This window comes from Scophthalmus maximus, chromosome 15 (assembly GCF_022379125.1).
Source record: "Scophthalmus maximus strain ysfricsl-2021 chromosome 15, ASM2237912v1, whole genome shotgun sequence".
NCBI classification, from domain to species: Eukaryota; Metazoa; Chordata; class Actinopteri; order Pleuronectiformes; family Scophthalmidae; genus Scophthalmus; species Scophthalmus maximus.
In genome coordinates this window covers 20,025,335-20,049,866 of record NC_061529.1, presented here as the reverse complement: position 1 = coordinate 20,049,866, position 24,532 = coordinate 20,025,335, and the positions used below count along the sequence as shown (strand labels likewise).

Genomic DNA, 24,532 nt, shown 5'->3' with positions numbered 1-24,532 from the left:
ACATCCATACTACTACATTCAATTTCAACAAAACAAAAACGATCGCTATCCAGACAAGCCTTTTAGCTCCTTATCAGTTTTATACCCCGCCTATATTAACACACCTGAAAACACATCATGTGACCATTCACATACACTGGACATGCATGTGCCGGTGTAAACAGGCAGCAGATTGACTACTCTGCAATCGCCTACTGCAGAGCTGCGTACTTAGAGAAAATAATACGAATGAGAAACAACAATGATGAAAAGTAAGAAGATGGGTTTATTTTCTTAATCCAACGACGAGGTAGATCTAGTACTCTAGACACTCCATTTTCATACTAAAATGGGAACAAAGAAGATAACACAGTCAGTAACCTTCTTCATGTGCAAAGACCTGCAACATTGCATTATATCGCAATATATGATATCGCATTACTCAACATATTGAAAAATCGCAATAATATTGTTTCGTAACTTAGTAGTAAGTATAAGTATAAAGTATTGTGATATTATTATATCATGGGGCCTCTGGTGTTTCTCATTCCTAACATCTGCTGTAAACCCAAACAACTTTACTGAATATATAGGTACATCACTGACACTACATCCAATTTCTACATGTCACACATTTTAGTTTTAATAAACAAGGTAACTGACAGTATAGCTTATCAACAAACTGTGTATTATTCTACAGAGCAGAGTGACCAAAAAACAGCACAGTTCACTAAAACTAGAGGTTCACAAACAATGATGTTTTAATCGCATCCCCATGTTGAAGTCAACCAAGTCACTGACCCTGGCCATCTTCATCATATTTTAGAGATGTTGTTGACAAAAGAGCAGTTGTAGAGTTTACTGGGGGTGTAGACTTGATGGATGTCTGGCTCTTTTTCTTTGCATTAATCATTTTAGTTATTTTATTGTACTTGTCTACAGGGAACACTTTGGGCACAAGATTAGGGACAGTCTGAGTCTTATTATTGGAAGGTGGTTTGATGTTTTGGAGGATCTGATTTTCTTTCACCGAGGAGTTGTTGATAGTGGCTGGATTCCGGTTTGGCTTCCCGTATTTTAATGATGATTTCGGTGGAGTCTTTAGGGACTTCTTCTTTGGAAGATGCAGGAGTTTTGTGACGCCCACCACCTTCAGTTTAATCTGGGCTTCAGATATTCCTGCCATGTTCCGGGCCTGGCAACGATATTCACCAGCATCCTTGTATGACAGCCCATTCAGGGTGATTATTGACCAGCGAACCCCCACTCGAGGAGATTCCTGCATAACTGGAACATAAAAACATGCACAATCTTAGAGTTTTATACAGACAGCCTTTGAGACCAGACCCAAATAAACTCAAGTTGTACTACACGCATTAGTTCTCCAGGACTGTAAACTGTCTTTACTATTAGTCTTTGATTATTACCACTGAACATATTGTGTATCTGCTCTCCACACGACACACATGGATGTTAGCCTGGGACCCAGACTATGTCTGGATCCCCTCCCTTGGAAAATGATTTCCAAGCGAAATCTTGCTTGTCCAATCACAACAGTTTATCTGATAATGGCTGGTTTTAAGCCATGATGTTGAGAGAAGTGACTTTTGCAAAGAACCAAGATGGCTGCCCCTGATGCACAAGGATTTGTAAATGTCTCCCAGCAACAAAACAACACTCATTCACAGACATTGTTGAATCATCATCACAGGCATATCCTCTTTGTATGCTCTAGTCTGTTGACATTATCGCGTCGCTCAACAGACGTTACATGAATCGTTGCTCTCACTGGTTAAAGGCCTGGCCAATTGTGTCCGGAGGCCTTTTCATCTGCATCCGTTGGTAATGGCTTTTGTAAATTAAAAATGAACTGAGCAGTCCCAGAGGTCTAGACATGCGTTGCAAGGGGAAGATTTATTTATTATGAGTCGGCCAAAGGGCAGACACCACCACCGAAGGAGTATGGAAGCCCAAGGGTGGCATCCTACAAATGAATGTGTAGCAGCAGAATTAAAAAAAATATTCCCCAGCCATTACATGCCAACATTAAATGTTGGCGAGGTTCCAGACAAAGCAGCGGATCCAGGAATTTGTTTATCACTTTTTAAAACATTGTGAGATTTAAAAAAGAAATTCCCTCATCTGTGGCTGTGGCAGGACTGTAAAAACCGGAAAAGCTCTGTCCAAGGAAAATGATTGAATGAACCTGCTTATTTCCTGCTTGCACTCACTCTGATTGTGCACCACACATTGGGGTGTGACCACTCTTCTACAAGGCAAACAAACAAAGCACAGGCTACAGCTACAAATACAGCTAGCAGACGAGTTGTTACTCTAGAAAAACAAGAAGATTAGCAAAATGGCAGGGAAAGTGCCTACAACAGCTTGCAGCTGCAAAAGAAAGACAGCATTTTAGACGGTTACGAACAAAAAGGGGTTGGGTACCACCGAGTTGGAATTACAACATTCGAGTAGGAGTTCCAAGATTATACTGGGACGATAAACCAGAGTTCTGCGATATAATGGAACGCAGGGTTATACAATGCTACGTTAGCTTGTGTGTATTGAACTATAGCTACTGCTGTGTGTTCGCAGGGTGTCTTTATTGTAGTTTTGAAAAAATGTTGTTAAATATAATTATCGTTGTTTCTCTATATTAACTTCGAAAGGGATGTAGCATTACGTTACCTTGTATGTAATCTAACTAATGTTATCTGTGTGTACGCCGGATGTCTGCAGTATAGTTGTGAAAAAAAGTTAAATGATTTTACTTTCCTTTTTGGAGAAATTACTATGTTGTGCGAATAATACTCTGAATGTTTTCTTTCGTATCCAGTATTGACTGGGAAGATGATAAATGGCGTCCTGATAAGAAGATGAAGATGAAAAATAAAATACTGTAATGTAAGGTAATATGAACATTTCAATAAGTTAATCTCCTTTCTCTTATGCCAGGTACAGCAAGTTGTGCATTAAGAAGTCCAGGACCTGGAGGTTATACACACTGAAGATTGTCTGCCACGGACCAGAGCAATGAGGCCAGACGATTCCTGTCAACATGGGGTTCTGTCAGGTGTCCCTCCCCCAACCACACAGGATCTAGAGAAGCAAGTCAGCAGAGGACTAGGTGAGTCTGCTTACGCTATTGTAGGTTGAGCATGAAGTGGTAACATACTTGTGTAGAAAAGAAAGTTTAAAATCCATATGGCTATGTTGTAAAAAAAATTCAAAAGTGTAAACATTTATGCCAGGTGTTTTTTGTTTTTTTTACAGGTCTGAATGTCAGAATTACTCGTTATGATCTACAATATTTATCTTAACCAAGTCATAGCACAGCCATGAGAAAGTATGGCTTTTCCACGAACACAAACGCACTAACAAATCACTAAAAAAATTATTCTTGGCTCCCAGAAAAGGTAACATAAAAAAATTATAAATTTTTGTTACTGCATAAAATGCTGCCAAAGTTGTTGTGTTGTCAGTCTTTGATAGTAATATTGATTTGTAATGATTTGTTATTGTGATATTCTTTATACAAGACCACTACATAAGATTTGATAACAGCACAACCTGACCCGTCAGCCAACAGACCTGTTACTTGATACTTAAGAGCTAGGAAACCCTGTGCAGAAACCGTTTCTTCCTTTTTTGTACGATTTTTATGCTAATATTATAATATATATATATATATGTTTGTTATATAATGCTATATATTAGGGTGTTCCAAAAGAATTAAACAGGTGTCATGACACATTTGGTTATCTTTATTTGTGCAGCTTGTAAAGAGATACATGTAATGGTTGGATTGTTTATGCTGTGAGTATAAGGAAAAGGCTTTAAACATTTTAAAGAAAAAAACATTTTACTCAAACAATTTGGACAGTTTATGCAAAACATAAATAGTAAATAAATAAATAAACAATGGTATTGCACAAAATACTTTACTCTATACACTCTACTAGGGATGAAACCTGTATACTTCACCATGTGGATCTGGGAGCGATCACGTATCTTCTAGACACAGCAAATGGGTATCACAACTCAGTGACCCTGTCACAATGCTCCATTTTGCCCCACAATAGATCTATATGCTGAGTGGTGGAACTGTGTGTTGCACTCTCCTGTGTCTGGAAGATCAGCCACTGCCCGGATATTGTTCCAGTTCCTTCTGGCAAAGCACAGGACCAAAATGTATGTGCAAAATGTAAACCTCCCTATATGGCAGCCTGGAAACACAGGAGTCATGAAGTTTCACACTTTCTTTCCATGTCCATGGGCAGTTCTGGCAGACACACCAAGTAGGTTGATCTGCAACGGAAGGGTCCGGTGGATGAGCATCATTTGATGTCAGGCTAGGAAGGTACTGCAGATGTTTCGTCGTCAAACAATATGGCTGAAATGTGCTGAAGTTGAAAAATTTTAACATTTAAAAAAACTTTGGCTGTGTAAGTATTGCTAACCTTGTTTATGTTTTAGCTTTCACTGTAGCAGGCTGCTGCTAGCTAGCCAGCAACAAGTTACTGCATCGGAACTCCGTTTTCAATATAATTTTCCCATTACTAACATGCTAGCTTCACAAATGTGCTCACCAACAGCAGCCATGTTAATTGTTCATGTTTATTATGATAATGTGAGGGGTTTTCTTACTTGTGAATGAGCCACGAAAAGTGAGTTAGCGATGTTGTGCTCTGCTCGTGGATTCCTCCTCCTTGTAGTCAGACAGTGTGCGTTATGGTATAGTGGCTGTGGACAAACATCTGAAGGAAGGTGAGACTTTTACAGTTGTCTTGCTGGTTTTTCCAGAATCGCCTACCCCACCTTAAACATACCAGGCTTAAAGGGCCCATTGTCAAAATTGAGATTTCCTGGCTTTTTTCATAATAAGGTCTAGGGGCTCTGTAAGTACCGTAAAAGTGTAAAAACCGGCCAATAAACAGACAAATACACACAGCCTGCATTCACCAGCTGCTTTGTTTTACAAGGCATCAAGACTACGGCAGAAATGTGATGTCACAACTACACCTCTAGCCATTCCGCCAGCATGGTCCACCTGTCATTCCGTCGCTGAGCAATCAACAACACGAAATGTCGAGGAAGCGCTGTTCAGTAGTTGGATGCTACATCATGGAAACATGGCACAGGCTTTCTAAGAATATCAGTATAAGAGACCAGTGGCTATTGCCCAGGAAAGGGAGACATTCCGCCGCAGTCACAGCTAGGCGCTGCTCCGGTCAGGCGGTCACTAACTGGCAGAAGATAACTGCTTAGCGATTGGACGGCAGCAGCTCCTGCCCTTCCTGCGGCGACTCCACGGAGCGGGCGGGGCAGGAGCTGCTGCCGGCAGCTCTGTCTGGTGTCTAGTTGATAAGCAGATAGGTTTGGCAGCAGTTCGCTCTGGCGTCTTCTGCCGCGGCCTGTGACACCGGTTACCGTTGAATTTTGCATTGGTTAGTTTACAGACAGTTTTGATTAGCGTTACTGCTGCGCACAGCTTTTCTGTCTCTCTCTTTCTCTCTTGCTCGTACTATGCTGACAAACACCACTATGCACAGACTCCATTCACTGCCCGATTCACAACAGCAGTTACGCCACATACGCAACACGAGAGGTTCATGAATATTAATTTGATAGGCCAAAATTGCCTTGTTCCTTTGCAGAGCTCCTGGAAGAAGAGCTATAAAACCATATTAAGATGTTTTTTGGTACAAAAAAAACTAAAAGATCTTCTTAAGGATATCAAAACTTCAAATAAAACACCAGAAAGGTGTAAAATATGGCCCCTTTAATACTTTTGGGTTTTGTTTCATTACAATTCTATTTTCTGCATTTTGTTTGCTTGTAAAAAGAGTATGAAGGAAAATATGTTGCAAAATGCAGGCGCCGGTAGACTGGATTTGTGTAAAATGAGCCAATTGATTTAGGTGAACCCAAACCAAAATGTTTCCTGCATGCTGACATAATCTATCAGTATGTGACCGAAACCAGCACATGAAGGAGTGGGCTTGGCTCGCATTGATTATCTGAGATTTTCATTTTAAGATTTTCTTTTTTTTTTGCTGTGGTGAGGTGGAGTCCAACTCCATGCAATCTTGCAAGAATTATACTTTCCTCTTTATTTACTTTAAATGTATTTTTTCGTAGGTGGCTGTGAATTAGTGCTTACTTTTGTACTGAAATAACATTTTGTACTGTTGTATTGAAATAACACTTTGCACTGAACTAACATATAGCTAACTAATGACATATAGCTAAATAATGGAATAACATATAGCTAAATAAATACTGACACCTATAAAGCTTGACATACGTTATACTTAAGATTTTATAACATCTTGCAGAGCCTGCACTACGTGCATTAGACTAATTAACATACAGACAGTAGATGTCACAAGATGTTCTGTTCAGACCAAATTTAGCCTAGGACAGCAAAATAATTACACAATAACGATTACGATAAGTCCAGACACATAGTCAGGCGGTTCACCCACGTACAGACCGCACCCACCATGCGGGATGAATAGCAAATGAACTATTGTACCAGGTTCCTGTCCTCTGCGCGATCCAGCCCTGGTTGGTGACTCGTGAGACAGAAACCGAGAGACTCTGTAAGTATTGTTATTGCTTGGAGTAAATAAACATGATTTGATTGAATGCATTGAACTCATGACTGTTTTCTCCCTCTGAATAAACGAACACACGGCGAGGACATGGCCGAGATCTAGGACGAGAATCCTGCCGAACACTTGTACAATCATATTCGCCACAGTAGATATGGGATGCGACATGCAAATTGCCAGTTGTGAATGGGGCTGCACAGTGTTGTAGTGGTCAGTGCTGTCGCCTCACAGCATGAAGGTTCTGGGTTTGCATCCCGGTTTGAACCAACCAGGGCCTTTCTGTGTGGAGTTTGCAAGTTCTCCCCGTGAATGCGTGGGTTCTCTCTGGGTACTCCAGCTTCCTCCCACAGTCCAAAGACATGCAGATTAGGGTAGGGTTATTCGGAGACTCTAAATTGACCATATGTGTGAATGGTTGTTTGTCTGAGATATGTTGGGGACCTATCCAGGGTGAACTCCCTAACTTGTATCCATCCCAAGATAGTCTGCCAATTTCTGGTCTCTGTAGTGTATTTAGTTTTGAGTAATGTCGTCATCTCCCCGCGACTGTGACACCTCAAGTGAGACTTCAGCTGCTCATGATTGTTTCGGCTTGCCATAGATAAGATGACCTTTCTTGGTGCCTGAGGAGACTCATCTTTAGAGTTTCTCAGGGAGGATAGACAGGCGGCAGAGAGACATCTAATATCATTTTGTTGTTATTGGGTACATAGTTTTGATTTTGTTCCGTTTATTAAAATTGGTGAGCAGTCTGATGTCCACCCTTTGCATTTTGTGGAGCTCGTTACCACAAAGGTGGCTGCAATAGGTGTCACCTGAGCTAATCCCCGATCATTGAACGTGACTTCTCAACCGCGGTGTCGGAGCCTTGCGGAGAACATTTCAAGTAAATACTGGATGAATAATACGCCTGCTCAGCGGGCAGTTGTCCCAACAGAGAAGTCCAAGAAGCCTGTGCTCCTGTTTTTTCATTAAGTGAAATGATAGTATTGTTCTGTGTTTGCAGTAATTAGCAGGTGTTCGTGTCTGCGCAAAACACACAACACGACAGCGACATGAGCTGGTAAAAAGGCGTCTGCGTGTGGATGGAAAATACGTTAAATTTGCCATACGAGCAATGCAATGTTAACGTAACATTAATGTCAACTGTCAAGGTGCATTAAGGTGTTTGTGACGTAGTGTATATGTCACATATCAGCATTGTCTCAGAAGATAACGTTAACGTAGAAGATTTGTTGTGTTGTTGGTTGTGATGGTTTTTTTATTGCGCATGTACGGTAACTTAAAATGCAACAGAAGAACACAAGAAGTTTGATTCATATTATTTACTAAAACCGACATTATAGATAATTAGGATGCAGAAACAGACTTGTTGTGATCGCCTGTGACGTGGTTTGTCTGTGTAGTTTTCGTCCAGGTGATCCAGACAGACTGGACCAGTGGAAGCTCAACATGAGGCAGAACTGAACTCGGACTCATCACTTCACGACTGACCCCAGGTCCACATGTGGTGTGTGAATAACTTAATGGTCAAATTTTCCCCAAGTGAAACATGAGAACAAAGGTGCCCGTAAGCTTTGACAACAATTAAATGTTCTATACATACTGTACTGTACATTCACTGTGTTGGTGGAACACTGTTAAAATCTAAAACTACATTCAAATACAGTTGAATATCTACAGTACACAAGCACACAAACCTCTTTATTTACAAACTTGTTTCACTATTTTTTATTTGTGTCTTGTCATTGTTAGGTCTGTATTCGGCCCGCCTCTTTGTCCATATATGGATTAGTAAGGGAGGAGTCGGGCCCTGCCAACATGGCGAAGGTTGAGCCGCTGCGGAACCGCCCACTTTGGGCTTCAAAACCGGCCTGCAGAAACCAATGGGTGACGTCGGGGACGCTATTTCCATGTTTATATACAGTCTATGGTTTTAACCTGATATCAGAAGCCGGTCACTCTGATGTTCTGATAGGGCTTACTGCTCCTCCCTCACATTGGATTAAAAAAGAAAGGTGATCGTGCATTTGTTGTGCAGTTGTGTGAACTGTGGAACACACTCCTTATAGATATAAGATCTGCGATTTCTGTAAACACCTTAAAAAAGTAGCTGAAAATCAATTTATTCAAAAATTATTTAATTTCCTTTTTATTGTATTAAGTCTTTCTTACCTTATCGTAATCTAAATAGATGTTACAATGTAACATTAGTTCGCTGTGAGTCTTTTCCATACAAAGAAAATGGTATGAATATACAGTATATATATGTATGTAACAATGTTAATTATGCAGCAGTACTATATATCCTATATTGTATTGTAATAACCCAAAATATATTTAGTGCCTGACATGGTTAAGCCTCCCTAAAGTCTATATGTGGAACCCTTTGTGCCTGAGTTTCTGTTCCCCATATAACCCTTTTGGGGGACCCCGCCCATAAAAGGGAATTACCCGCTTCCCCTCTTCCCTTTATTTGTCATATACTCCACTGGAGAAGTACATGATATTGTGTTCCCTAGTTTAGCATTTCTGTTGCATTGTAAAGTTTGTCTGTCATATTAAAGTTCTGTGTAATTTGCTGACACGTTTTTTTTATCATTTGATTTGTGTAGGGGTTTCATGGTGAATATTGCTAGAGAATTTATTTTCAGGTATGTTCTTTATGTTTTATATCATTTATATATATGTATATATATATACATATATATATATATAATTAAAAATACATCAGGAAAGAGAGTAACACCAAAGTAGTACCACTTACAGCTCTCCAGGTTCTTGGGTAGCTGTTCAGAGTTTTCGAGGATGAGTTGCTGGCAACAATCTGTACAGAGAACCAAATTACAACATGAGTGATCGTTAGTGACTTACTCACTGAATCACCAGAGAGAATACTAAACCTGGTCTGCTTACCAGCATAAGATGAGGTTTTGATCCAGGTCAGGGTTGGTGTTGGGTAACCACTGGCGTCACAGCGGAGGATTACGTTACTGCCAAGTGGAGAAATGACTCTGGTGGCCGCAGGCTGGACCGAGGGCCTCATACAGCGGGAGAGCTCAGCCTGGGTCAGGAGCATTGCTGACTGATCCAGAGACCTGCTGCACATCAGCAACTGGTCCATGAGAACTACCGGGCTCCCCAGGGACATGGACAAGGACATCGCCATGGAGATCTGGCAGTCACACAACCAAGGGTTGTCATGGAGACCTGGGTATCCAGGAGAATTTCACTTGTGAACAACATTGTCCTGTTGGGTATATGTCATGTATTGGGTGGAAAAGCCTTCTCTGAGAACAATGAGGTGGCTGAAGTGGAAGGTGACATCTTTTTCCAACCCAGTATTGTTGTTTCATACATTAATGTAAATGTTTTGTATAAGGTAACCATCATATGGACGTATGTGTTTTTTGTAATGACTCATGAGAAGTAATGCACAGTTAATGATAGTACCCTCTTTAGGCAGGGGACTAACATGTTCAACTGATTCAACTCATTTCAAAATCCATATATGATGGAATGTCCTCTAGGGAAAAGAACAAGAAAAGAAAGGACCGAATGGTTGGTAAGTTCTGTGACGTCTGCCGTTTCCAAACATGTCACCATGTCCCAGAACTTGTGAACTCTACTGACTGAATACTGTATTGGTTTGTTAATGAAAACATTTCCCAGAGAAGGGTATATCACAATGCCGTTTAAGGCTACGTGTTGAAAGATAAATCACAATGACTTTGCCTTCAAGGAGGAGTTGTGTCTAATCTTTGGTGTTGTCACTAAACCGACCATCTCACATATTTGACCTGTTGTGTCGAAAAACCTAAACTCCAGAGTTCCATTTGATGACAGCATGTGTGAGTGTATAATGTAACATATATTACAGTGAGAGTAAAGGTCTATTGGACATATTCTTGTCTTTGTTGCTCTACCTCAGTTCTAACTGCTTTAGACAGCAAGAGAAAGATAATGTGTCTGATTGCTCCCAAACATACTGTACCCAAAATCCTCCTCTTTAATCGTCTCTCCTGTTGTCCTCCTTGGAGGGGAAACCAAAGGTCCAGCAGCTGTGCAGGCAAAATTGTCAGCCTGTGGAGAGAAGAGGAAAGATGAAGAGAGTGGACCAGGAAAGGAAATGAAAGGAGAGGTGGGAAGAGAGGAGAAGGGAAGAGGAAAGGAATGGAATGGAAAGGAGATGGAAAATAATGGAATTAAAGAGAGGCAAGAGAAAGGAAAAAATAAAGCACAATGAGAGACAAAGAGGATGGGAAAAGAAAAGGAATGGAAAGGAAAGAAAGGAGATGAAAAGAAAGGAAAGAATGAGAAGCAAAGGAAAGAAAAAAGTGCAAGTATTAAAGGTAAGGCAAAGGAAATGCATAGTAAATGCAAAAAGAGGAAAGGAATGGAAAGCAAAGCGCAAAGAATGAAAAGGAAGGGGGGTTGATTCGAGCAGGTGGGGCAAGGAAACAAAAAAAACTGGAAAGGCAAGAAGAAGAACACGACGGCGTATTAGGGCCATTGTTGGAAAAAGAAAGAATACGGGATTGGGGTAATATTTCTAGAAAAAAAACAGAACTTCTGACAAAAAAACAAAAGAAAAACAGTTAGACTACATACAGACAGCTTTCATTTTAACTTGCTTGTAACAATTCGCTATTTGCAGAGTAGCGCACTGTGTTTGTGTATGACAGCGGAGGTGAATGAGAGACTGCATGTAGACAGAGAAGATCAAAATATCGCTTTTCTACAAAAAAAAGCGATGTAGTTCCTTGATGAACAAAAATAAATTTTCTGAACTTATTCCTTGTAGATTTGTGACTTTATCTCATAGATTTGCTACTTTAATATCCGAGTTTGTATTCTCGTAAATTTATGACTTGAATTTAAATTTTTCTTGAAATATTACACCTCCCCTTCCTCCGTATTTTTTTCCTTTAATGGCCCTAATACGTCGTCGTAGATGAAAGGAAAAAAAGAGGAAAGGAAAAATAAAAGCACATGGGGGAGAAAAGGAAAGGGGGAAGGGGAAAGGAAAGAAGACATACATACATAAGCTACACGTGCAGCCTGTGGACCCACCTGTTGCTGGACAGGTCGAGGTAGGTGATGTTGGGGAGGAAGAGTGCAGCGTGCGCTGGCAGGCTGGACAGGCGGTTGTTGTGGAGACCCAGAGTTTGGAGCTGTGGCATGTCCCTGAGCCCCTCCCAGGGGAAGGATGTCAGGAGGTTCCCATCCAGACGCAGCTCTCGCAGGGCCTTGAGGTTGACAAAGCTGCTGGGGTGGACGGACGTGATGGAATTGTAACCCAGCCACAAAAACTGCAGCTCTGACAGGTTGTAGAAGGCTGCCCGGGGCACCCTGGTGATCAAGGTCTTCTCTAGACGCAGTTTAACTGTGTCAGCTGGGACATTAATGGGGACAACTAAGATTCCAGGGTCACTGCACTGCACCAACCTGTAGTTAAACACAAGGCTATGAGGACAATAGTTGGGGCAGATAGATAGATACACAGATATGTCCTGTATGTTTTCACTCTAGCTGATTGTGCTCTTTGTGTTTATTCTGAAAAGGTGACCCAAAAGCTTTCACACTAACACAGGAAACTGAATGTGGAATGGAAATAAATATGTATGTTTTCATTTGATTCAAGTGTTTGCATTGTAAACTACTTTTCTAACCAGAATGCAGTTGTAAGGCCTTGCAAACATGCTGAGAGCAGTTCTCACCTGAATATTCATTTCAAAAACACGTTTTCTTTTTCAACCTGCATCGTTTACATCAGCCCCACCACCCCTCTATTTTATTGCCATATTGTTCCTGTTATATGGCTGCTATATTTTTAGTAATGAATTATTTGATTTGCATTTATATTGCCAATTATGAAAATGTATAAAGGATCATTAAATTTCTTGATGGTGAAATTAAATTATGGACTTTTTTTAACTTTAAAACAAATATATAAATAACCCCAAAAAATGATGTGGTTGAAGAAAATATTCTCAAAATTCAATTACAAGCAGTGTTGGGTGTAACGCATTACCTTAATCAGATTACATGTTTCTGTAATGCAGTAATGTAAGGCATTACTATTGTATCTCCAGTAATCACAGTTACTAATCAAACAATTATCTCATTACTTGCATTACTTTAAGTTCTTTAATTATCTGCATAACAGGAGGACAGAATAACAAATCAAAAGTACCTTTTGATCTGACTGTGACTTTGGTTCAAGTTCATGTAGGAGAAGACAGGTCAAAAATGGCAGAGTGGTCCAGGAAATCTTTTGAGGGATGGATACTACTTTGAATTTGTTGCTCGAAAGGACAAGAGGAAAATGAAATTGTGCCCAGGCCAGAAACAACTGTCCACTTATGTGAGCATATCACAAATCAGAATTTTAATTTTTGAATCATTTATTTGTGCCAGTGTTGTAGCGTTGTTCTCCGGTCTCAACACTTTTTCTGTGAAGTGTGTTTGGGTTGATTTTCACATCTTTGCTGTCGGCTTTGTTCTATTAAAGGGCATAATAATAATAATAATAATAATAATAATAATAATAATAATAATACATTTCATTTATAGAGCACTTTTCATTGCTAAAGCAATCTCAAAGTGCTACAGAGTAGAAACAAGATGAAATAAATATTTAAAAAAATAGGTTTGAAAAGAAAAAACATCGGTAAAAAAATAAAGTGCAATATTTAGGGGAATATATGTTTAAAAAGAAAGGTTTTCAGGCCCTCTTAAAAGACAGAGTGCTTTGTGGAGCCCTCAGGTGGTCTGGAAGGGAATTCCACAGGCGAGGAGCTTGTGTCTGTCCTCCTTATCAGAACAGGGATTTGTGCTGATGTGGGCGGATGTAAGGTTTAACTTTATATTGTTGATTGGTATTTAAGTGACAGTGCATCTCAGGCGGTGATACGGATTAATACAAAAGTAGTGTAACTAGCGGTGTAACAACTTACTTTCAACAGTGAGTAATTAAATAAAGTAAGGTATTCATTTTTTTGAGTAACTAGTAATATGTAAGTTAGTATATGTACAAGTATATGTATAGGTACTTTGAATTACTACCTCCACATTGATTACAAGTAACCCCATTCACTCTTTAATTATTAATTTTAATTTATTTCAAGAAATCACAGGAAAAATGTTGACTGTACAATATGTCTGATGGTTTTCCACATCCTTTGCAAGAAACTATAGTCTTCAGGAAGTAAATGCCTTTATATTAATGGAGTCTTTTTTGGGGGGGAGGGGATACTTTTTCATCCAAAATCAATGGCACATGATAATTATGTAATAATAAAACCTACTGTATGTACGCTTTGTGTTTCCTTGTTAGCATTGGTGCTATTTTGTTAGCCTATACCAAATTTGGTTGTGACAAGATGAGTGCAACTTTCTTCCTGTGCATGTTAACCACTATTGTCAAAGGGCACACCATATGATTACACTTCTTTTTGAAATATGGGATCCGATTCTATTAAATAATTTGCAAACATTTGGTGGTGTCAGTATTTGACAAATTTGGTAATATAATTGCATTAAAACTACAGTATTGGCTCAGACAGAGCTTCAAGTAATATGTTTAAGATAGTAACCATGACTGTAATGAGTTCTATTAATGGAGAAATCACTTGAACACTAACACACAGAGACGAGAATGAAGTCAGCCTCACTCAACCTGAGCTCTGCTGTTCCACTGCTCCCATACGTGCAGGCACACAAAGTCGGACAGGAGCGGACTGCCAACACAGACGACTGCAGGATGTGAGCTATGAGCAGCAGATACATCCTTCACTAGACAAACCCAGTTCTCCGGCAGGCCATTTGTTTCTCCATATTCCCAGTACTCTCCAGTCCAGTCTGAGATTGTGCCCACAGTGCAGAGGGAAACAGAATCCCAGATTAGCCGGGATTACACTGTTTACAAGCGGCATGTAATCCCATGCCTGACTGTCAGAAGAACAAATCACAACATCAGGGCCAGTCCGAGCCTTTTTGGCCTTGTAGACAATTTCACACCACCACCACCACCCCCCTGTGGAGTATTTTAACATGTGTACATAGACTCAAAACACGTAGAAGCCCTTCATTCATAATTCTAATTGAGTAAAGTACATGTTAGTAATGGAGAAGAGTTTTCTTGCTAAAATATTCTGTTCAGCACCATTAAATAGTGAGGGGAGTATGATTAAAAGATGAGCGGAATTTGCTTTTGACAATATGGAATGGGAGAAAGGCTACTTCATCAATTTAACAGAGGAAGGTAAGATCAGTAGGCAAAAAGTGTTCGAGAAACACCCTAATGTAGGTGAGAAGAGACAACTATAGTACTTTTGAAGTTCATTTTTCCATTCAGGAGTTCTGAATGGCTCTACATGAGAGTAAAATGACAGCTCCTGACTATGTATGTAATTATATTATATATAATAAAATGTTATATAAATTAAGTTACTGTATACATCTATAAAGAGGTTAGACAAGTTCACACCTCAAAAGCCTCTTTATTTAACAGGGAAACAGTTCTTGGCTAATTATTGGGCAAATGGTCAGGGCCACAAAGTTTCACACCCTGCAGAACAAATGATAAATAGCATTGTACTTAGTAGAACTTACACCTCTGCCAAGGTGTGCAATTTCATGCAGCAGGGACTCTGCATGACATTGCACACATTCATAGATATCACTCTCCTAAATATGCCTCATCAGGATCCATGCATTATTCCCATTAGTACAACTTTGGAAAAGTCAAAACGTACCCTATCTCACAATGTTAAAGAAAGTGATGAACAATTCCTAGACACACCCCTTTGTCCAGATTGCACCACATTGTAATGGGTTCTTTCTTACCCCATGTCCCATTCTTTCACCGAGTTCCGTAGAAATCTGTTCAGTAGTTTTTGCGTAAACCTGCTGATACTAAACACAATAAACCAACCTAGAATGGCACTCAGTAGAACACTGTATTGTTGATGGTCCTAATGTTTTTCTTTATCTATATATATGTGTGTGTGTGTGTGCGTTGTTAATGTTGTTCCAATACTCTCCATACTGATTGTTTTTCTTGTATTCTTGTTAATAGTATAAATAAAGATGGATTCAAAAAACCTAAAATCTCTTCACTGCTGACAACATCAGTGCTGACACTTCGATATTTCCGGGTTATTTTATACTGGCATTATGGTAAGAGCGTGTTAAGAACTGATTTCAAAATAAAAGCGGTCTCCCTTTTAGCGTGATTTTCCCTTATTCATGCATTCATTAATTCCTTCCTTCACTCAATCAGTCTGTCAATAATGAATGATTGATAAATAAACAAAAACATTTCATAATACATCCATGGTGGAGACACCATGACCAAAAGTCACAAAGTCAAGTTAATTTACGCACGTTTTTTACCCAAGGATAAACTCGTTGTTTCAAACAGTAAGACGACTCTTTCATTTTTAGTTCACACCAAGTGAGTAATATTTGCACATTGTCAGTTAATTTCTGATGCAGATATTGCATCAATACAGGACCATGGAGTATAGGGTGAGAGAACTACATGATTATGCATTTTGGGTAAACTATTCCTCAGTCCATCCACACACGAAAACTGGACAATTATTTTCTCAACTTGCGAGTAGTCTATGGGCCCGTAGTTTATTTTGTAAACTGTCACTTGTAACAGCTTATTTGCAACAGATAGTGTAGGCCTAGGTGTGCCATTATATAGGTAACATTATTTTTCAGGGGGGAAAATGTTACTGGTCCCACACAGGCCTAATGCATGAATGTATAAAACATATTCAGGATGAAACACTGGCACGGCAGCTCAACTGTCATTACTAGGTGAGCTGCTAACTAGCAGCAACGATGTAGCAGCACAAGGTCGTTACTCCTGAAAAGAGATCTTTGTGTAGTTCGCTTAATGTATTAATTTAATAAAGGCCGTATTTAGTTGGGTTAGGGTATTATTAACCCTTGTGCTACCCTTTTGCATACTCGGTCCACCGGGGGGGGTGTTTTTAAATCGACACCGGGCTGCGCGCATAGGCCCAAGGCAGAGATCAGGCGTAGGCCTTGATCGCGAGAGCGCCCGCCTGTGTCCCTTTTGTGAATTTTTTTTGGAGTTGGGGCACCCTCTATCACCCGTGTCCAGGGGTCGCCGCTGTTTCTTTCTTTCTTTCTGTGTGTGTGTGTGTGTGTGTGTGTGTGTGTGTGTGTCTCTCTCTCTCTCTCTCTCTCTCTCTCTCTCTCTCTTTCTTGGGGGGCGGGGGGAGTTGGGGTCAGAGAAGCCCCGACCCGAACCCGAGGCTCTGGGGCGGTTTGTCCGAATCGGGGGTTGGGGTCAGAGAAGCCCCGACCCGACCCCGAGGCTCCGGGTTGGTTTGTCCGAATCGGGGGTTGGGGTCAGAGAAGCCCCGACCCGACCCCGAGGCTCCGGGGCAGTTTGTCCGACTCGGGGGGTCAGAGAAGCCCCGACCCCGAGGCTCCGGGGCGGTTTGTCCGACTCGTGGGGTCAGAGAAGCCTCCACCCCGAGGCTCCGGGGAGGTTTGTCCGACTGGAGGGTTGGGGTCAGAGAAGCCCCGACCCCGAGGCTCCGGGGCGGTTTGTCCGACTCGTGGGGTCAGAGAAGCCCCGACCCCGAGGCTCCGGGGATGTTTGTCCGACTCGAGGGTTGGGGTCAGAGAAGCCCCGACCCCGAGGCTCCGGGGAGGTTTGCCCGACTCGTGGGTTCAGAGAAGCCCCGACCCCGAGGCTCCGGGGCGGTTTGTCCGACTCGTGGGGTCAGAGAAGCCCCGACACCGAGGCTCCGGGGCGGTTTGTCCGACCCCGGGGTTGGGGTCAGAGAAGCCCGGAGGCTCCGGGGGGGTGTCCGGGGGTCCGAGAGACCCAGAGGGCCTCTGAAAATTACACGCGTGGCAAGCGGGAGGGTTAAGTGACAAGAGTTCAGGCGATTTTTTTCCCCACCAAGAAGGCAAATTAAGTCATGACCCTCCCTACCCTACCTCTGATTGGCTGACTATGATATTCTTCAATCCAATCACCACTCCTCATTTAACCAACCAAACATCAAAGGCAGAGCCGTTGAGAGAGAGAGTAGCGACAACGGAAGTCCAAAATGCGTGCACGTCACGTGACTCATATAGACTTCAGATAGTTCCTGGAAGTTCTTGGCGCGCAATTAGAATCCATTATTCAGAGCAACAGAAGTGCTATTTCTGGTAATTATTAGTCAATAAATGTATCTGAATATAAATATACCATCTGATTATTTAAACGTCTACCCGTCATAACTGCAACACAGACGGTCCATTAACTCCATTCTGCTGCTACTCTAATGCGCTGCTGCTCACTTCTGGGAACTATTTAGAGGCTCCAAGATCCGCCATTGCTGGAAAAAAAAGGTCCATCAGAGGGAACGGAGTTGTCGCTACTCTCTCTCTCAACGGCTCTGAACAAAAGCAACGAGTACTAGCCAATCAGAAACAGAGTAAAGAGGGTCATTCTTCCGCTATCCTAGGAAGAAAGTTGGTTTGCAGCACACGATGAATGATGTGCATCAGAGGCGATTTAGATGCGTATATACGCTATGCTGATTGGAAAACGAGTGTGTACACGCCGTACACTCATTATTGACAGACTGGCTGACTGAATGTACGTATAAATCACGGCTACCAGGATCTTGCTTTTATTTTGAAGTGTATACGGACGTTCCGTTACCGTAATGCCTAGTGTAGACACGTACCACAATAAAAGGAGGGACTGTCCTAGGTACTGTCCTGGCTATGTTGATCGGAGTGGAGGCTGTCTTCGCCGCAGTGCAAAATGTCTGCTGCACCGCCTGTGATTGACCAGCGTGTTTTCCATCGACGTGAATGTGAAGACCCACGGCCAGTGAACCAGAGAGGAAGCGGACATGCTGCTCCACCGGTCCACGGTGCCAGACAGACTGCACTTCACCACCAGAGACCCCGGGTAAAACAGTGAACAGGCGAGCTGTAGCCTTTTTATGAGCTCTCATGCTAACCTCGTTGTCCCAAAATGGGACATCCATGGACCAAGTGTCAGGACGGTTTCACTGCGCCACTGTGGTCCTATGATAGTTGTTATCATTTTTCAGTCAAGCTCCTATGTAAAACTAGCAACACCTGTGTTTCAGCCAAACTCCAATCAGAAATAAGTCACTTCAATGTTTATTTTCCAAGATAAGCGATACAGACCATATATAGAATGTGACATATGGATATTAAGCGTTAGCTGGATCAAGTAATTAGATCGGGATATATTCTAGACTCATGCAAGTACCTGCATGGTTAATAATAAATAAGAGCTGCCTAGTGTAATTCATACAATATGCTACAGTAGCTTTGGAAAAGAAGACTTCTTATCCTCGAAACTTTACAAGTCATTGTCTCTCAGGGACAGCACAGCAACTTTGAACGGGATGATGTGTCAGTGCTGGTTGTGTGACATGTTCAACATGATAAGAGAAAACATGTGACAGGTGTAAGTCCTATCGTGAGTTAAGTAATAATTAGTCATTTTAACAAAATGGGAAGTTAGCTTATTGACAATGTATCATCGGCAGAATGACATTGGTAAGTACAAACGGGCCTCACCTTGCTTACAGTAGTAAAGCTTTAACGACCATTTGGAGGTCAAAGCTCATGCTGGAAATGTGATCACAGTGGACGTTCAGACTGCAGGCACCAAAGAACACTGAAATCTTGGTTCTTGGAGAATGTCAGCCAATTATTTTACAAGAAAACTGAATGTGTGCTGGAACAATTTGATCATTTATCAGGATCATCAAATATATTAACTTGTTATGTCTCTACACTTTGTTGGTTTGTCATTATCCAACTATTATTCAAGTTGTGACAAGACAAAGTGACATGGCAGGTGGTTACATGATATGACAAGTTTTAGGGATTTAAATCAGTGTCACTTTATTTGATCGTTGTCTGCTGTTCTCTGTAATTCACAAGGGTATTGCCTCATGGAATAAGTTTTTTTAATGCTTTGTGTGTATTGTATTTTGCTGATGCGTAGCATTAAAGGGGCAGGAAGCGATTCTAAAGTGTGTGGTTTGGAGTAAAGGTTTCATGCCGATACACAGTTCTATATGAGCTTGTGTGGTTTGTTTTAGAATGTACATATTAATAGATCTGCTGGTGGCATGGCTGTAGTGAGGATCACATGACTCTTTACAACCAGAATGGCACTCTATAGAGCGCCTCATGAAACCACAATTAAATCTTAACACACAAAGTGCAGGGCACTATCAGCAACGTAATTATGAAGGATCTGTAATTTTGATCTGCACCTAATTGCGCACACAGCTATCAGTCCCCTAAATATGTGAAAAATCTGTGAAAATGTCAAAAATCTTGCAATGTTATAGAAAATCCTGGTTCCCTTTTGTCCAAAACGATGCCAAACTTTATTGGGTTCAATTTCACTTTTATTTGTATCGCGCCAAATTACAACATACATTATCTTTAGGCACTTTACATAGTGAGGTCGAGACCTCACAATGTTGCAGAGATCATCCTTCCACCAAGATCCGTGTAAATCTGTTTAGTACTTTTTTGTGTAATCCTGCTGAAAAACAAACAAACAACTGGACAAACACAAACAAACTTCCTTGGTGGAGGTAATAAAATATGCAATGATGATTCATACAATAAAATGTTGATAAGTAAAGATTCTCTGCAGACAATTTTGTAAAACAACTTTTGTAAAACAACTGTCCAAAACACATTTGGGTTTTGGACAGTTGTTCAAATAACACAAGCAATTTAAATTACGGGTCGAATGATTATCGGCCTAGCTGATTATCGGCGCCAATATTAACCATTTTTATGATTATCGGTATTGGCCATTTTTTAAAGCCAATTTGGTATAAGATAATTTCATTTTAAAATGTGGTACTTTTACTCTGTTGCAGCTGCTGTCACTTCTCTCTGAACTTTTTGTTCAACTTCATAATTAAGCTGCTGATAGCGCCCTGCACTTTGTGTGTTGAGGTCATGTTGAAAGGTTCTTTGAATTTTTTGACACTGCAGACTGTATCGGTTATCCATCTCTTAAATATGTAGTTATCTGTATTGTATTGGCCTGGAAAAAGACATATCAGTCAACCTCTAATTAAAATCATGCTGAACAGGGAAGACATTTAATTGATTAATTTAGAAAATAATCGCCTAATCAATAATATTGAGAAGAAATTAGTCACAGCTCTCATTCTTCCCCTGCATTAAAAGGTTACAGTTAACAGTAGGATCATAGGTTTTTTTTGCTATTTTGTTTGGCTTTGTTTTTCTGTGTATGCTACCAGGGGAAATGTAATAAAATGAAAATCATGTAATTAGGTTAAAGTTAAGTCAAATAGAGCATATGAAAAGTTGAGCAGCAGCTCTGTTCATAACTGGAACTTTGTCTCCACAGGCTGATGGCAGTCGGACCAGACCTGGACTGCCCAGTGATCCTAGTGCAGGTTGGACCCACATGGACGACCCCACCACAAGAGAGCCTCGGCTGGATGACTGTGAGCGGATGGGGACTTTGTTTGGGATGCTCAACAAGTGCCTGCGGGGGATGGGCTTCAGCCAGATGTACTTTGCCGACAAGATAGTCGAGCCCATAGTGATCGTCTTCTTCTGGCTTCTGCTCTGGTTCCTTGGTATTCAGGCCCTGGGACTGGTGGGAACTCTGTGCATCATCATCATCTACATCCAGAAGTAATGAGATCTGGTGTTCAGACCGCGCCTGCTTTTCTCTTTGTTCAATACTTGCAAATGCAAGACTCAAATACGAGTGGATGTTATAATTGGAATAAGCAGTTGATATGTGATTTTAGAGGGCGGGGGTGGAGAGGGCTGTTCGGTGCTCTGTAGTGATAGTGGCTGAAATGGTTTCTGGACATGCTTTCAAGTTAATTCAGTCGAGATACTTCAGGGTTGTCTGGAGCTTTTCCTGCCTCAGTAAAAAGGAACTGAGTCAGTCCTGCTGCTGCTGTTGCTGCTGCTGATGATGATGTTGATGTGACTGAGTGATATTGATCATGTGATTTAAAGGAATGGGAACACATGGTGGGAAATAGTTTGAGTCAGAGGCTACAAAGTGAAGTCCCAGTGTTCAGGAGGTAAAGCTGCACACATCTCTGTGTGGAGTCTCTTTCTTTGCTAACACTGTGTTACTGTAGTGTAAGAGCGCAGTAGTAAAATCACTCCAGTTATTCATCACAGGAATCTGGAAGTGATCGGACATAGAGTACACCTTGTGTTCTTGTGAAACCTTTTTGCTGCAAAATGTTTTCTCTGTGTTACATTGGAGTACAGAGTATATTCTGATAAATGGGAGATTTTTTTGTTGGCCTGCAATTGCACATCGGTGCATCTCTAAAGGAGTAGACAGAAATGTGAGGCATGTAATTAATACATTTCTCACATTAATGGAAATTGATAAATTGCAATTTGATTGTAAAAGTTGTTCAACAGGAACAGGTGAAGTAGTCTTGTGCTAGGAGAGTGGAGTGATCAGGTGCAATTTCCAACTGGGTGCAACAACATACAGTATGCATCATCTTCTACTCTGGTGTGGTCAGAGTAAGTGGCATTTACCATGTTACTCGACCTGTGACTGGTCGAGTACAATGATGTCATATCACACTGGGTATTCTCTCTGGGTAGTGGTTATATTGCGAAATAACTTCCATTTGTATTATTAGTCTGCATAACGTTTAACTTACACAAATAACAGTTGTCTTACACTATCTACTTGCTTTATTTCTGGGGGACTAACACTATAGGCCCTCTCTTACACCTTGGGTCCGAGTAGTACCTGGTCTGACGCAACTGCATTTTTTTTCATTTTTCAGAATGACACACTTTTAATTTTCCCGTCAAAAACTACCAAGTGGAACCTTTTTAAACCATGCACCAGGGACAGCAAGCTTTTCCCCGCCATTAAAACTAACAAAATTGAATTTGGACACAAACAAAATGAACTCTCTCCACGAGCTGAGATCATTTAAATATAATCCTAAATGCCTTTGTCAACGACAAACCGTCAAATGGGCTACTTGCACAACCACGTCCAGGTTCTACTTACTACTACTCAACTGTTTCCGGTCTGGTTCAACGATGGCACCGTTTCGTTAGCTGACCGGTAACGAAGTGTCCGCTGCAGACCTTTGTGTGAGAGGTGAAAGAGAAAAGATCCCGGTGTATGTTTACCAGCCGTCGTCTTCTCGGGTCGGGATGGGTCGGAAACCCATGAGAACTTACTACACCATTAAATTCCGATGACACCGAACAAAGTGGGACACTCAGAGCAGTGCTCTGAGTACTTATTAATCTGTTTTTGAAAATGTCAGCCATGTTTTGACATTTTCGTGCCTAGACTCCTGACAAAACTCTGAATGAAGTAGTGAGTTAATACAGTAGCGGTAAACAGACCGGAAACAGACGAGCAGCATTATTTTGAAACGGAAGTACATCACAAAGCCTAGTGCATGTAGTCCATTGCCCTGATGGCTGAGCCATCAGTGTGGGAGTGGGATGGTAAATGGACTGTATTTATAAAGCGATTTTCTAGTCATATAGACCACTCAAAGCACTTTACAGGAAAGCCACTTTCACCCATTCCCACACATTCATACAGCGCTGCTATTCACCACGCTTTTTTAATATCACAGTCATACACATTCATACACTGCCGGAAGAGCCGACAGAGGCAATTTAGGGTTAAGTGTCTTGCCCAATGACACATCAGCTCTACATCCTGAGCCACAGCCGCACAGTGGGATGTATGAGTAATATATATATGTAACTATAGAAATGCTTTATGAATGTGTGTCATAAGGTGAATGTGACTTATAAAGTCCATACTCCCAGAGTACCTGTAGATATCCTCAAGCTTTAAGTCAACTTTTGACTCCACAGTATTTTAGACCGCCATCTTTTATGAGCCATAACCAAGACCTGCTGAAGTCGCCATGAGGACACTGTACAGTGCTAACATTTTACTGATATACTCAGAATAAACATGTTCCCAATTTGCATATCTTAAAAATATATTTGCAGCATCATGTTTCCTTCCCAAACTGTCCAGTCTAATGCGAGATACGAATATGAATAGATTCATTCTTTAGGAGATATCCAATAAGGCAGGTTGAGGGAATGTAATCCAAAGGAAACTCTATGGGAACATATGGAGGTGGATGTTTGCTTTTTTAACCTTTAATTGTAATGATAGTCTCAGGTAGATTTTTGTTTGTTTGTTTGATTTATTCTTTTTTACATTTTTATTGTGGGTTAGGGTCATGTTGTTGATATATTTAAATTTGCAGGTGGTGCAAGTGAACTGATCACACACTGTAATCAGCTCACTGATTCTATAGTTTACTACTGAGTGCAGGGGAAACATCATTACTATACAGTATGTTCACCACTTACTCACTGTAGCCATGCTGCATCTGTCCTTATAAGAAACACATTCATTATTTTGAACCTTCACTTTTATTTATAAGGTGTTTGTGCTGAATTTCATGTGAAAATTAAAGGTTGAATCTAAATGTAATACTGCACTTTGTATGACTAAAGATGTTAGTACTCCTGAAAATGCTCGTTGGATGTTTAATAATAGTGTCTGCAGAATTTTTTTACCTAACATATCATTGTGTGAATCATCATTGCATATTTTATTACCTACTCCAAGGAAGTTTGTTTGTGTTTGTCAGGTTATTTCTTTGTTTGTCAGCAGGATTACACTGAAAGTACTGAACAGATTCACACAAATCTGGTGGAAGGATGATCTCTGTAATATTGTGAGGTCTCGACCTCACTGTAAAGTGCCTAGAGATAATGTATGTAATGATTTGGCGCTATACATATAAAAGTGAAATTGAACCCAATAAAGTTTGGCATGGATTTGGACAAAA

The 24,532-nt window shown here is 40.8% G+C and overlaps 2 protein-coding genes across 2 annotated transcripts; one reads left to right on the top strand and one right to left on the bottom strand.

The window, feature by feature from the left end:
* Positions 1-170: 170 nt before the first annotated feature.
* On the bottom strand, positions 171-16,849 carry lrit3b (leucine-rich repeat, immunoglobulin-like and transmembrane domains 3b). The gene is made up of 6 exons (XM_047327348.1): positions 14,278-16,849; positions 11,670-12,044; positions 10,591-10,679; positions 9,513-9,806; positions 9,364-9,423; positions 171-1,266 (listed from the first exon to the last, which is right to left on the bottom strand). Exons 1-6 carry the CDS (start codon positions 14,385-14,387, stop codon positions 773-775), a joined length of 1,422 nt encoding a protein of 473 aa, XP_047183304.1. The 5' UTR covers positions 14,388-16,849; the 3' UTR covers positions 171-772.
* A 920-nt stretch (positions 16,850-17,769) lies between these two features.
* fam241a (family with sequence similarity 241 member A) lies at positions 17,770-23,277 on the top strand. Its single transcript, XM_035610148.2, has 3 exons — positions 17,770-18,240; positions 18,358-18,561; positions 21,037-23,277. The coding sequence occupies exons 2-3, from the start codon at positions 18,412-18,414 to the stop codon at positions 21,331-21,333; spliced, it is 447 nt and encodes a 148-aa protein (XP_035466041.1). The 5' UTR covers positions 17,770-18,240; positions 18,358-18,411; the 3' UTR covers positions 21,334-23,277.
* Positions 23,278-24,532: the final 1,255 nt, after the last annotated feature.

Bases quoted from the DNA above. Each gene is read 5' to 3' on its own strand.
- lrit3b (XM_047327348.1), bottom strand. From the start codon at position 14,387: ATGTATCTGCTGCTCATAGCTCACATCCTGCAGTCGTCTGTGTTGGCA. The intron at 12,045-14,277 runs GTTGAGTGAGGC...GTTTAACTACAG, and splicing joins AGTGGAACAGCAGAGCTCAG to GTTGGTGCAGTGCAGTGACC. The intron at 1,267-9,363 runs GTAAGTGGTACT...TTTATGTTCCAG, and splicing joins ACCCAAGAACCTGGAGAGCT to TTATGCAGGAATCTCCTCGA.
- fam241a (XM_035610148.2), top strand. From the start codon at position 18,412: ATGTCTGCTGCACCGCCTGTGATTGACCAGCGTGTTTTCCATCGACGT. The intron at 18,562-21,036 runs GTAAAACAGTGA...TTGTCTCCACAG, and splicing joins TTCACCACCAGAGACCCCGG to GCTGATGGCAGTCGGACCAG.